This window comes from Cricetulus griseus, chromosome 2, assembly GCF_003668045.3.
Source record: "Cricetulus griseus strain 17A/GY chromosome 2, alternate assembly CriGri-PICRH-1.0, whole genome shotgun sequence".
NCBI lineage: Eukaryota > Metazoa > Chordata > Mammalia > Rodentia > Cricetidae > Cricetulus > Cricetulus griseus.
The window spans coordinates 97,277,386-97,292,165 of record NC_048595.1 but is presented as its reverse complement, the minus strand read 5'-3'; the positions used below and the strand labels follow the sequence as shown (position 1 = coordinate 97,292,165).

Genomic DNA, 14,780 nt, shown 5'->3' with positions numbered 1-14,780 from the left:
GATCTCCGGGGCCGGGACTATTTAGCTCGCCATCTGGAAGGCCCTAGAGTAGAAGGCGGGAGGAGGCGCCTGTGTGCGGACCTGCAGACGCCGGCCTTTCGCCGCGGAGCCCACCCGGTGCTTCTCCGCTGGCGCTTCCGGCAGGCGTCGTGTGCGAGTGCGCCTGCGCGCCGGCCAGTCCGCGCGCCTCGCCGCTGACCGCGCACCGGCCGGCCGGCAGTCCGACGGTTCTGGTGTTGCAGGAGACTCGCTGCTCAACTCGGCTGCGCACCCGCGAGCAGCATGTCGCGGAGGCGGCACAGCTACGAGAACGATGGTAAGTGCCCCCGGCGTGGCCGCGGCCCCGGCGTGAGAACGGGGGCCGGGCTGCTTTGGTCCTCGGGTCTCTAGGGAACGGATAGGCAGCCCTTTCTCCCCGGGAGGGTTCTGGGAGCCCGGGAAAAAGCGGCTGGAGCGGCTCGGGTGTGGCTAGTAGCTTCAGGAAAGCGACAGCGGCCCCGCTGCCCCCAACTCCTTCAGTCATGGGGAAGGAAGGCCTGGTGAGCCCCGTGGGCAAACCCGACCTGGTCTCCGCCGACACTTAAGACTTGATCACTCATTCCTGAGCGTGGAAATGCACGAGTGTCTGATCTTGCCCCTTAGGATCAGTGACGGTTATCTAGTGGACCAGTGTTTTCATGTTATCCCTCCAGGGTGCACCTGGAAAGGACCCTGGGAAGACAGGAAAAGAACAAAGCTATGGCAGGGGACGGATGAATTGCAATCTGAGCCCTACTCTTCTACCAGCCACCCATTGATTTCCTACTTTTAAGCTTCAGGGAAAGAATTTTGCGTCTTACCATCACCCCAGAGTCACTAATAAACACTTGCTGTTCCGTAGGATTGGCTTTAAGCCTGTTCCTCTGTATAAGAAAATGCAGGCAAACTAACCTGAACAGTCTAGTAGTTCTCATGTCGGTTTGATAGTCGCCAGCAATGAGGTTGTTGTGTTGCCATCATAAAAAAACAAACAAACAAACAAAAAAAACAAGCTCAATGCTGCACCATTACTGTCCTTCAAGGACTCAGGCACATAGGAGAGTAAAACTTGGAGCTCTTGATATTATATTGAATTACGATTGAGTGTGAATGGTTAAAACAAGAAAGACTTTTAGAACCTAAGGGTTTATGTTCAAAGCTAGACATCTGCTATTTATTGTGTCAGGGTCACATGATTTCCTAAGTGTATATACCTGAGTGTATAATGTGGAGTACTATTAAGACTTTTGGTTTTTATGAGGGTTAAATGTGATACTGTGCTCAAGATTAGTTCATGATGTTTATCAACTTTTAATGTCTCAGAGACACCAACACCCAGCTTGTTGTTTTTAACATCGTGGTTTCTTGTGAATTGCATATACAGAACACAGGAAGTAATTTTTTCTCTGCTTTGTATTTGATTAGCGTACTAATCTGCTTTGGATTAGAGAATTTGTCCTTGGCCTTTATCTCTTCTTCTTCTGATTCTCTTTGCTCATCTTGGACTTCTTTCCATTCTTTCCCTCACTTCCAGGGTACCCCTAAAGTGAGGGGGAAATGTTACTGGAGAGCCAACTGGAGAATTAGAGTATAAATATATAGAAAACCTCTTGTTTTGGTTTAGGAGGCTTTCGTAAGTTTTTGGGTGTAGTTGGCTTTTTTACCCCAGCTAGCAGCTGAATCATTTTCCCAGTTGGGTCTGACTACAGAAACCTTAGAATAAATAGGACAAAATGATGTAAAATTAAGCTTTACTCAATCAAAATTCAGTGTAGCAAATCATTGAGTAGTAGAAAGGCTGTTTACAGCTCCTCCAATAGTACACATATAGAAATATACATTATTAAAGTTTAATAGAGTTCAGTGATCTAAATAAAAAATGTGATGCCTTTTAGTGAAGTATCTACAATTATTTATTTATTTATTTATTTATTTATTTATTTTGGTTTTTCCGGACAGAGTTTCTCTGTGGCTTTGGAGGGTGTCCTGGAACTAGCTCTTGTAGTCCAGGCTGGTTTCAAAATCACAGAGATCCGCCTGCCTCTGCCTCCCGAGTGCTGGGATTAAAGGCGTGCGCCACCACCACCCAGCTAAAAGGAGGAAAGGAAGCATATTTATTTTACATCTATGTATTCTTTTGTGTTTTGTTTTGAGACAGAGTTTCTCTGTATTGCTTTGGAGGTTATCCTGGAACTCTCTCTGTAGACCAGGCTGTCCTCGAACTCACAGAGATCTGCCTGCCTCTGCCTCCCGAGTGATGAGATTAACAGTGTGAGCCACCAACGCCCAGCTGGGTGTGATGAGATTAACAGTGTGAGCCACCAACGCCCAGCTGGGTGGCTGTTTTTAAAGGTGGCTAGAGATTTTAAAGATATCAAAGTTAAACAGATCTGAGGATTTCTGGGTTATTGTCAGCTCTACTCTGACTTTCCTTATACTGGGCTGGGTAGCCCTGGCCTTCTGCATCTTCATTCTCTCTCTTGAATCTGGCAGTCTGGTCATTTCAAAGGAAAAGCCCTCAGTACCAAACATGTGTACTTTCCCCCATGTTATTCCCTAAATGATACAGTGTCACAGCATACATAAATCATGAGAAAATACCAGCACCACTTTTGTTTTTTTGGTTTGGTTTGGTTTGGTTTGGTTTGGTTTGGTTTTTCGAGACTGGGTTTCTCTGTGTAGCTTTGGAGCCTATCCTGGCACTTGCTCTAGAGACCAGGCTGGCCTCGAACTCACAGAGATCCGCCTGCCTCTGCCTCACGAGTGCTGGGATTAAAGGCGTGCGCCACCACCACCCAGCTAAAAGGAGGAAAGGAAGCATATTTATTTTACATCTATGTATTCTTTTTTGTTTTATTTTGAGACAGAGTTTCTCTGTATTGCTTTGGAGGTTGTCCTGGAACTTTCTCTGTAGACCAGGCTGTCCTCGAACTCACAGAGATCTGCCTGCCTCTGCCTCCCGAGTGATGAGATTAACAGTGTGAGCCACCAACGCCCAGCTGGGTGTGATGAGATTAACAGTGTGAGCCACCAACGCCCAGCTGGGTGGCTGTTTTTAAAGGTGGTTAGAGATTTTAAAGAAATCAAAGTTAAACAGATCTGAGGATTTCTGGGTTATTGTCAGCTCTACTCTGACTTTCCTTATACTGGGCTGGGTAGCCCTGGCCTTCTGCATCTTCATTCTCTCTCTTGAATCTGGCAGTCTGGTCATTTCAAAGGAAAAGCCCTCAGTACCAAACATGTGTACTTTCCCCCATGTTATTCCCTAAATGATACAGTGTCACAGCATACATAAATCATGAGAAAATACCAGCACCACTTTTGTTTTTTTGGTTTGGTTTGGTTTGGTTTGGTTTGGTTTGGTTTGGTTTGGTTTGGTTTGGTTTTTCGAGACTGGGTTTCTCTGTGTAGCTATGGAGCCTATCCTGGCACTTGCTCTAGAGACCAGGCTGGCCTCGAACTCACAGAGATCCGCCTGCCTCTGCCTCACGAGTGCTGGGATTAAAGGCGTGTGCCACCACCACTCGGCCTATCAGCACCACTTTTGACATCCTCAAGTTTTGGTGTCTGAGTTGGAGTCTCATGGATACCAAGGACAACTATACAATATAATCAGGACTTGCTAAGAATTTCCTAACTACTTGCAGTACAGTAGCAGACAGTATAACAGTGGAGGCTCCCTTCCATATATCAATACAAAACCCAGTGTAGTGTAGTTTATCATATGATCACAGGATTGTGGAGAATAAAGTGAATTAAAGGGTACAGGGACCAAAGTGAGAGAGAAGGGTAAGGCCTCCCTGCAGATGTCCTGTGACTTGAGTGATGTAAGGAACAAGCCATATGGATGTTTGAGAAAACAGAGGTTGAAAGGAAACCATGAGTATAATGTTAAGCTTTCTTTTTCTTTCTTTCTTAAGATTAGAGCATTTCTGACATGTTCAGAGAACAGTAAGAAGATCATTGTTGGTAGAATAGAGAAAATAGGGTTAGAAGTTATGAGAGATAAAACCAGAGAGTTTAGCCAGGTAGTGGTGCATGCCTTTAATCCCAGCACTTGAGAGGCAGAGGCAGATGGATCTCTGTGAGTTCAAGGCCAGCCTGGTCTACAGAGTGAGTTCCAGGGCAGGCTCCAAAGCTACAGAGAAACCTTGTCTCGAAAAATCAACAAAGAAAGACCAGAGAGTTTAGATGAGGCTCTTAACTTACTGGGCCATTTTAAACATTTCTGTTAGGACTATATCTTACTGGGGATTCATAGAGGTAGTAGTAGATAGCTAATCAATCAGTAAAGTTCCTGTAGTTTATTTAGAGAAACAGAAAGGACTATCCTAAATGGAAAGTACCAAATGTAGTTCAGTCTTAAACACTTTTGTTGTTTTTTGAGACAAGGTCTCTATGTGGCTGTCCTGGCTGTCTGGAACTATGTAGTCCAGGCTGTAACTACTGTGGTCTGGCTATATAGACCAGGTCGGGTGTACCTACCTTCCCCCCAAGGTGTGGGCCACCGTGTCTGGTAGTGATAGATAATGTCTCTGAACCTCTTCATTTACTGTTGGATATGTATTTTATCAGTGTTAAGTATACTATTTTTATGGTTAAAAGGACTTCTTCGTCAGAAGTCCAGAAAGCCTATTTAATCTAGGTCTTTATCTTTTAGACAGTGACTGATGTTTTTAAACTTAACTATAGAAAGAAAACTTGAAGAGAAGTGGAAGGTTTGTTATGCTGAAGGATAGTATACTTTGTTTCAGATTTTTTTGTTTTTGTTTTTCTTTTGTTTTGTTTTGTTTTTGTTGTTTTGTTTTGTTTTTTGAGACAGGGTTTTTCCCTGTGTAGTTTTGGAGGCTGTACTGGAACTAGCTTTTGTAGACCAGGCTGGTCTGGAACTCACAGAGATCCATCTATCTCTGCTTCCCGAGTGCTGGGACTAAAGGCGTGCACCACCACCACCCAGCCTGTTTCAGATATTTTTAATCAATTTAGATTTTTGTTTTAAATCTGTAGTCAAAGTATATTACTTTTCTTGGCTGAGTTTTATTTTTTCTTTCATGGTGTTGTTTTTTTGTCTACATTGTGGATCCAAATTACACATCTTATTCTCATAAGGGTATAGGAAATAGTACAATGTGTCCTTGTAATATTAGGTTCATCTTGCAGTGAGAAAATGATTTGGTGTCTGTGGGATTTTTTTGTTTTGTTCTGTTGTTTGTTCCACCACCACCACCACCCGGTTTCCCTGTATAGCCCTGGCTGTCTGGAACTAGCTGCATAGACCAAACTGGCTTCAAACTCAAGAGAGATCTGCCTGCCTCTGCCTCCAGAGTGCCAGGACTAAAGGCGAGGGCCACCATTCCAGGCTGTTATTTGTTGTCTTAAGAGCCCTCAGAGTGGTTGTTAACAAAGGTCTCTTTTCTGTACTAGATAAGCGCAGAAAAGATAAAGCAATATGTTACTTTAACATATATTGAAAAACTTACATTAGCCCTGTTTTAAAGCCTGTTTTGGATTATGGTACCACCATAGACTTGTTTTTCTTTTATTGTTCAGGGTATGAAAATGTTCAACCAATTCCCCAAAGAGTGTCTAAACTATCTATTAGGGCAGTGGTTCTCAGCCTTAAAGCTTCAACCCTTAATATAGCTTCTCATGTGGTGACACCAACCATAGGATTATTTCGTTGCTACTTCATATCTGTAATTTTGCTGCTGTTATGAATCGTAATATAAATATCTGATATGCAGGATATCTGATATTTGACCCCTATGAAGGGTCGTTAAACCCCGAAGAGGTTTGGACTCACAGGTTGATAACCTCTGGCACTTTACCCACCGAGCCACCCCCATTTCCCAAACAGTATGGATGTTGTATATATGCACATGGGTGTGTGTGCCATGTAAAGGCCATTGGGTGCCCTCCTCTATCACCCTCTGTCTTACCAGACTGAAGCTGTGACTTAACATTTTGATTGGCCAGCGAACCCCAACAATCCTCATGTCTCTGCCTCCCATAGTATTGTAGTGGGAGGTACCTGCATGGCTGTATTTGCTTTTTTTTTTAAGACAGGGTGTTCTAGTTAGGATTACGATTGCTGTGATGAAATGCCATGACCAAAACAACTTGGGGAAGAAAGGGTTTATTTCAGCTTATACTTCTAGGTAATAGTCCATCATTGAGAGAAGTTAGGCCAGGAACCTGGAAGCAGGAGCTGATGCAGAGGCCATGGAGAAGTGCTGCTTACTGGTTTGCTCAGCCTGCTTTTTTGGGGGCGCGGAGGGGAGCAGGGTCTCTAGATAGCTCTGGCTGTCCTGGAACTCACTATGGAGACCAAGCTGATTTCAAACTCAAGAGATCCATCTCCCTCTCCCATTCAAGTGTTAGGATTAAAGGTGTGCTCTACCATATCTGGCTCAACCTGCTTTCTTATAAAACCCAGGACTACCAACCAGCCCAGGGGTGGCACCACTTGTAATGGACAGGTCCCTCCACTGTCAGTCACTAATTTAAAAAATGTTCTGCCGGCTTGTCTACAGCCCAGTCTTGTGGAGACATATTCCCTATTGGGTTCCTTTCTCTGACATCACTAACCTGTGTCAAGTTGACAAAATTAGCCGGCACAATTGACTCCTTGTCAGTTTGACATACTTTACTTAAGACATAACCTTTCCCTTTTTTTTCATCTCCAGTATCTCAGATTAATAAATAACACAAATATAAAACATATTACAAACGTAAGAACCCAACAGTCTTTACCAATGCAAACACTTTGGATTTTAAAACTTTTAAAGTCTCAAAAATAAGTTGCTTTTTTATTCAAGAGGCAAGAACCAGAGCACATTCACAGTCTGAACAAAGCAAATCCAAACTCCCACCTATAAATAACTCTGTGTCCAATGTCTGGGATCCACTCATGATCTTCTGGGATCCTCCAAGGATCTTGGGTCTCTTCTCTTGCTTCACTCTCTGCAGCACACACAGCTTGTCTCTTAAGCTCTGGCAGGTTCCACTCCATCCGTGCAACTGTCCTTGGTCATACCATGTTACTGGCCTCTCCAAAATGCTGGGGTCTTGTCTGCAACTGGGCTGCTCTTTCACCAATAGCCCTTTCCGGGGCTCTCTTCACAGTGCCAAGCCTCAGCTACTCTTCATGACCCCTTTGATCGTGGGCCTTCAACTGCTGTGGAGGCTGCACCTTCCTCAGTGGCTCACCTTAGGTTCTGAGCCTCAGCTGCTCAGGGATGGCACCATCCACAATGGGCTGGACCCTCTCCCATGATCACTAATTAAGAAAATGCCCTATAGACTTGCCTACAGCCAGATTTTATGGAGGTATTTTCTCAATTGGGGTTCCCTTCTCTTAAATGACTCTAGCCTGTGAATAGTTACATAAATTTAGCCAGCACAGGGACTCACTGATTTGCCCTGGCTGTCCTAGAACTGTAGGTAGACCAGTCTGGCCTCAAATTCAGTGATCCACCTGCCTCTGGCTCCCTAATGGTGGATTTAAAGACCACAATACCAGGCATATGTTAGCTTTTTGATGTGAATTCTAGGGATCAAACTTGGCCCTTCATGCTTGAGTAGCAAGTATTCTTATGCACCAAGCCATCTCTCCAGCCCCCCCCCCAAAGTATTTTTAATAAAGGTGCTGTATTCTGCTTCTGTGCTCTCACTCGGACTGTCTGCTGAGTTCAGTGTCTTATTACTGTCCATGGGTTCAGACTGTGATCGGTAGCACTCACATGTACCTTTCATACCCTCTCAAGTATCAGGTAAGAAGAGTGACTCTTCACATTCTAGTACTTTCAGTTTTCTCCAGATAAACCTTGGCTGGATAGCCACAGCAACACAGAAGTTAACAGTTCAGAGATATGACTATGTGCCTGTATTTTCTCATTGTCTTTAGAAAGTCTGCCTTGTCTCCCCAAAGCAGTGATTTCTGTGTGTCAGGCTTACAAGAGGACATGGAAGAAATGTTTGGAAGACAAAAATGGTTGCAAACTGGAACAATGTATAATTAGGAGGGCTTTGGGATGTGATAAAGGATTAGTATAGTAGATGGGCCAGAAGGAAGGAAAAAGTTTGAAAAGGTTTAGAAAAACAGCTGCTCTCATTCAGCTAGTTTTTCACTCTGTATTCTCTGACCCTCACCTAAAATCTGGTTCTGAATAATAATGAAGAACACTGTTGGTGCATTATGCATTCTGAAGCAGTTTCTTAGCATCAGCACTGTTAAGTTTAAAGTCATACTTTAAATAAAAAATTTCCAGCAGAGTCAACTTGTTTCTAAATCCTTATTTCAGCAGTTTCTGCAGTAATTTAGTTACATCATCAGTTTAACAAGTACGGTTGACACTATGAGGTTTAGGAACCAAAAACTGTGGGTCAGTAAGCAAGTTAAAAGAATGGAAGCAGCAGTACTCAGATTATGGGTGTTTGGTGTGTTGGTGCCCTTCAGTGTTTCCGAAGAAGTGGACATTGCTTACACAAATCTAACTGAAAAAATGCCTCCTGACATTATTCTTTATAGTGACCTTAATAACAGAGACAATGTGAGGCATTGGAAAGATGGCTCAGCAGTTAAGAGCACCAACTGTTCTTCTCAAGAACCTCTGTTTAATTCCCAACATTCACATTGTGTCTTACAGAAGTCCATAACTCCAGTTACAAGGCATATGAATCTCCCTTCGGGCCTCCACTGGCTCCTGACATACAAGTGGTACATAGTTATACATATAGCCCAAACATCTGTACATATAAAATAATAAAAAAAAATTAAATATATATAAACGCACATGCATAGAGAGGGAGAGACTGGGGTCTGGAGAGGTGGCTCAACAGTTAAAAGCATTTACTACACAATCATGAGAACTGGAATTTGGGTCTCAGCACTCTAAGTGTGTGCAGTATATGTCTTTAACCACAACTTCAAGAGAGTGAAGACAGGAGGATCACTAGGAGTTACCATCATCCTAGCTAAGAAAAGTGAGCCCCAGGTTCGGGAGAGACCTTGCCTTAAAGAATAGTGTGGTGGAGGACACCTAGCACCCTCTCCTGGCTGTATATGAGTGTACTAGCATGGGAACCTGTATACATGTGTGCATCCACTTACGTACACACAAATCTAAAAGAATGCGGGATAGAAATTGTCCAGGTATACCTAGACTAGTTAAAATGTGATTGGTTAGAGCTACTCTAAAAAACATAGTCTGATGGAAAAGAGGTTAAAGGCTAACAAGGTGACAAAAATTGTGATAGTAGAGTCATCATGTAATTTTTTTTTTTAATGTTTCTGAAATAGGTGGACAACCTCACAAAAGGAGAAAGACCTCTGATGCAAATGAAACTGAAGATCATTTGGAATCTTTAATATGCAAAGTAGGGGAAAAGGTAGGTATGCATCAAACCCAGGGGTTAGGGTTGTGGCTGACAGCTTTGATTAATTTCTGAAGTTGTAGTGGGTGATTCAAGTTACAGACAAAGTGTGTGTTATTACTGCACATCTGTATCCCAATGGGAATGTGTTTTGGTAATTTTCATTAGACAAGCCTTAAAATAGACCTGAGGATAGTCCTCAGCATGATGACCTGAAGCAGACTTGGATACCTCAGACAGCAGAGGGTGATTAGTGAGAGTGATGGAGCACAGCCCATGCTGTCCCCACACTTGGGATGGATGCACATTCTGCTTAGACTGTTTTGAAGATTTTGTTGACTCTCTTTTCATAGAATATAATTCTAATGAACAGTAACTACTCGGATTTATTACTGCTAAGTGAATTTTCTACAAAATTGTCCTTAGTTCTTATTTTTCTTCCCCACAGTGCCTTATAGAAGACCTTAATGTTTTATGGTCATCTAGGAATTTTAACTTTTAAGTCATTGATTGCTTGAGCGCTAACAGATAATTAATGTGATGTCCTCTGCAGAGTGCCTGCTCTTTGGAGAGCAATCTAGAAGGCTTGGCTGGTGTTTTGGAAGCTGATCTTCCTAACTACAAGAGCAAGATCTTAAGGCTTCTTTGTACAGTGTATGTATGTAAAAGATTTGTGCATCAGGTGATAATGTATTATCTACTCTTATGTGCTTTGGGGAATGTGCAGAGGATGTGTTTACATTCCATGTCACTGGCCTCCCTTCCATCCTGAAACTCCTGCTCATGAGATGCTCCTCTTGCCCTTTGTTCAACTTATTTTTTTCTTTAAAGGGATACATAGAGCTAAAATGAAGTGGTTTTCTTATGTTTTCTTTCTTAGAATTTTGAAATCATTTGAGTTAATTTTTTAACTCAGAAAATAGATGAGAAAGTAGATGTCTTTTTCAGCTCAGACCCTTTCCCCCATCAAGGCATGCACATTTGCATGTTTAAAGTAGAGTTGAGTTGGTTTTGTTTTTGTGTTTTGTTTTGTTTTATTTTGTATCAGTAGGACAAAATATAGTGGAAAACTTGGAAATCAAGTGAATGGCCTTCCTCAAAGACTGAAGATGCTTTTGAATCTTTTAATGAGCATAATTGTCCTCCATGCTATGGTTGCCATTTCAGTAATTTAAAATCAATTGTTGGATGTTTGCAGCTTACTTTTAATTTAAAAATAGACAAAGCAGATTCCATTTTAACTCCTAATAGAAAATTTTTAAAGAATTATTTTTTGTGTATGAGTGTTTTGCACATACATGTGTGTCTGACTTGGAGGTCAGAAGAGGGTGTTGGGTACCCTGGAACTGGAGTTATGGGCAGTTCTGAGCTACCATGTGGGTGCTGGGAATCCAACTTGAGTCCTGCAAAAGCAGGTTTCCTTAACTGCTGAGTTCTCTAGACCCATAGTTATATTTTGTTTTTAATTTTCAAAGGAATCCCGTCAATTCGGGGAAAATGTATTTCTAGACTAAAACTATGAAAACAATCACTTTGTTACAGTTATCTATACAATACCCACTGTTTTGAAAGTATGTATTATAGAACTGTTATGGTAGTGAAACTGTTAGAAGCCATGCTTGTTTGTGTAAGTCTGGGCTGGTATTGATTGGCAGTGTCCTTTTAAATTTTTTTACTTGGAGAAAGCCTTATGGCCCATGGTTTATTTTCAATACAAGTATCTTTTGAGGTCCTAAATCATCCCCTGTACTCAGCAGTGAATAATTGTGTAATTAAGAAGTGACTTTGACTTCTCTTTTTAGGCTTATCTTTATTATCCTTTTATTTATTTTTTGTGTGTGTACATGTGTGGCCAAACATGTGCCTCAGCATGTGGAGGTCAATGAACACACAGAAGAATCATTCTCTCTTCTACCCCATGGGCCCTGGGATTAAACTCAGTGTGGCAAGAGCCTTAATCCACTGAGCCATGGAGCTGTCCTCAGCATTTTCTCAACTATATTAGCAGACCATATTAAGAATTTCTTATAGGCAATTGGTTGAAACTAATTTTAATTCTTTACCTTTTATAAGCAACCCAGTAATGTTTCTCCAAGTGGAATTCTGGTTCCATGGCACTTGGTTAGCTAAGTTTAGAAACTCCCAATGCTCTGTTCCCCTTTAATGATTCTGCATTAAAGGATCTGTTTCACGGAACACTTCTGATATTACCATGGAAACCATTTGCTGTGGAATTGGTATTTCCACCCAATGCATTTGAAGAAAAACTGGTCTAACATTAGTTGCATTAATTTTGGTGGGATAACTTCAGAAGTCACTGTTCCTTAACTCTTGAATTAACTAAAATGAAAAATATTGGGGTCTATATCTGCATACTTTTCAGTGATACATATGCCTTTTCTGAAATCATTTTCAAAACACAGTTAAAAGTAATTTTGTTCCAAAGTTATTTGATGTTAAAAGCTTTATGTACAATTCAACAGCTTAATATAAAACCTTTGTTTTGGGGTTGTCTTGTACGGGTTCTCAAATCAGTGCACGTCTGTTACCTGAGAAGTTGACAATTTATACAACATTAGTTGGACTGCTGAATGCCAGAAATTACAACTTTGGTGGAGAATTTGTAGAAGCTATGATTCGCCAACTTAAAGAATCACTAAAAGCAAATAACTATAATGAAGCTGTATATTTGGTAAGTTTAATGTGTGTGTATGTGTGTGTGTGTGTGTGTGTGTGTTGTAAGTTAGTGTTAAAGTGGAGGAAAGAAGCTACAGCCGATTAATTACTCCCTTGTCCTTAATTCTTGTCCTTGTTCATCTTGTAACTGTTCTTTGGGAAGCCATTTTCACTTACTACTCAATGTGATGCATGTGTTTACTTTGAATCTTAGTCCTCTTCCTTGCAGAATGATTCCTTACATTATTTTCTTATCTCTTGGTTTCTAGAGCATGACTGTTTGAAGACCTACTACTACTACTACTAGTAGTAGTAGTAGTAGTAGTAGTAGTAGTAATAACAACCACCACCACCACCACCACCTCAGCATTGCTCCTATCTTTAATTCTTATCTCTTTCACTGGGTTGTTATCTTTTATTATTTAAATGTTTGTCTTACAGTGCTTCTGTCTTTTATTTAAGCTTTTCTGAATCATTCTCATTCACTCACATAGCTGCATAAACCAACTTTATTTTGAAGGGAGCCCCAAATTTATAACTATCTCCCACCTCAACCTTTCCTGAGTTCTAAATCTATATCCCAACTACAGCCCAAAGATTTTGTCCCTGCAAGTCCTGAAGTTTATGTGTTGTCTATATCCCTCTTCTGTCTGCTCACCAGCTCATGCACAGGGGCCACTATCTGCTGGGCAAGCCATCCAGAAATCTGACATTCATTTTTAGCTTTTCATTGCCTCCTTACACATCTCCAACCCCTCTCAATCCTCTCCTAAATTCCCTTCTTTGTCCCATGGCCTCTAGCACAACTTGTAACTTTTTTGTGTTCTTAGCTGTTTCTTTACTTGACCTTTGTCCATCTGACGTCTCTGCCTTTGAATCTGTCTTCAGTAACAATAGTACTAGAGTGACCTTTGTGTAACTAGACGCTGCTCCTGTTGGTTACTGGTTAAAGCTTCACTTCCTTCCTGTTTTATATAGTGGGTAGTCTTAATACACAAAATGATCCATTGAGCTGCAGGGAATCATATATGTATTTAACATATTCTGGTTACGTTGGTCCCACAATATCTTCTCTTTTCCCACCTGCTCTTGCTGTACTCTTTCTAGTCTCCTTTCTATTTTGATGTCTTTTTGTATATGTGTGACTCACTTGCATACAAGTGTGGGTGGTTATTTACTGGAACATGGATGGACACCTTACTAATGGCTACACAACTAAAGAAAATACCTCCTTGCCCAGAAACTTTTAACTACCAGTAGCTCCTCAGGAAAGGGTTGGGGCCTCATGAACTCCATCCCTGTCCATGAAGGAATGTTGACCTGTCTGTAGCTGCTGTGAGGTTTTTAGTGCTGTGGTCATATCCTGTCCAGAGGATAGCATTTTTGCAGACTCCTCCCCAACCTCTGGTTCTTAGGTTCTTTCTGCAACGTAGAACCTTTGTGTGTCTTGAATAAAAGACTTAATTAAGTCTTACTAATACCTAATACATAGATTGGTAGTAATCCAGTACTTACCATAAGTAAGTACCTACATGTTGAAAATCATTTGATCACAATCTTTTTTATTGAAGACAAATTCAGAAAATTTTGGACACCTGTCAGGATATAGGATTAAAGTCTTCATCTTTCATGATTGCCCCAGTCTGGTTGCTTTCTCTTGTCCCCTGTATACCCTGCAGCTATGTAGTTACCTGCACAACCCTGTGCCAAGAATGCCTTCCCTGCTCCCCACTGAGGGCTTTGCTCACGCTTTATAACCTTGCCCAGTTGCTTTCTCCTTACACTTTTTCCCTTGTTACCGATGTCACTGGTCCCAAGGGCACTTTTTAACTTACCTTTTAGTGCAGGAGCCATCCCTTTTTGTTGAGATTGTGTTTGTCCCAAATCTGCTATTAAGTTCCCTTAAACAGTACCTTAAATAGTGCTTATATAGTCTTGGCACGTAGTCAATATCTCTTTTACTTAAATTTTCCATTTTTATATTTCAGTAAAAATTATTCCTAGCCAAACAAAAAGACCAACCTACTTCAGTAGAATGGAATAACTAGAATATCTGGCTGTCCAGGTGCTTAATGTAGCATAGCATGGAAACCCACAAAGTCACAGATACCTGTCCAGCATAAGATCTTTAGTACAGCTACCCAATTTCACCATTGTATCACAGAAGCATGGGTCAATAAGTGGCTGAATGGGTGTGAACTGTCTTCTACTGCAAGCATGGTTATGCACACTGAAATTTGAATTCATGTCATTTTGTGTGAATATTACTTTGTTTTGAACATTAAATTTAGAGACTTCTTGGCTCACAGGTTGCGCAAACGAAAAGATAATAAGCTAAATACAGACATGGGCTTTATTTTGTGACTATTATGAAAGACTATTAGGTTAATACAGATATCCTTTGCCCTCACAGGTCCGTTTTCTATCTGATCTTGTGAATTGTCATGTGATTGCTGCCCCATCTATGGTTGCTATGTTTGAGAATTTTGTAAGTGTGACTCAGGAAGAAGATGTGCCTCAAGTAAGACACCTTTATGTTGAATCTTTTCTGTAAAGTACTGTACCAGATTTTTTTCCCTACTGATAACTCTTTAGCAGCAATAAACAAAATACAATAACAGATTATCACACTGTAGTGCTTAATACCTGAAGGGCAAATCAACTAACTGGCTTATTGGTGGGTTCTCTTGACATCATTGTGTTAGTTCAGA

At 41.3% G+C, this 14,780-nt stretch overlaps 1 protein-coding gene across 1 annotated transcript in view; it reads left to right on the top strand.

Annotated features, from left to right (window-relative positions):
* The first annotated feature begins 56 nt into the window (after positions 1-56).
* Ncbp1 (nuclear cap binding protein subunit 1) overlaps positions 57-14,780 on the top strand; it is a 37,991-nt gene continuing 23,267 nt past the window's right edge. The window contains exons 1-5 of the mRNA XM_027403151.2: positions 57-316; positions 9,320-9,408; positions 9,947-10,047; positions 11,929-12,085; positions 14,483-14,590. Of these exons, the coding sequence (XP_027258952.1) occupies positions 283-316; positions 9,320-9,408; positions 9,947-10,047; positions 11,929-12,085; positions 14,483-14,590 (489 nt within the window). The 5' untranslated portion in view covers positions 57-282. The remainder of the gene's footprint in view (positions 317-9,319; positions 9,409-9,946; positions 10,048-11,928; positions 12,086-14,482; positions 14,591-14,780) is intronic.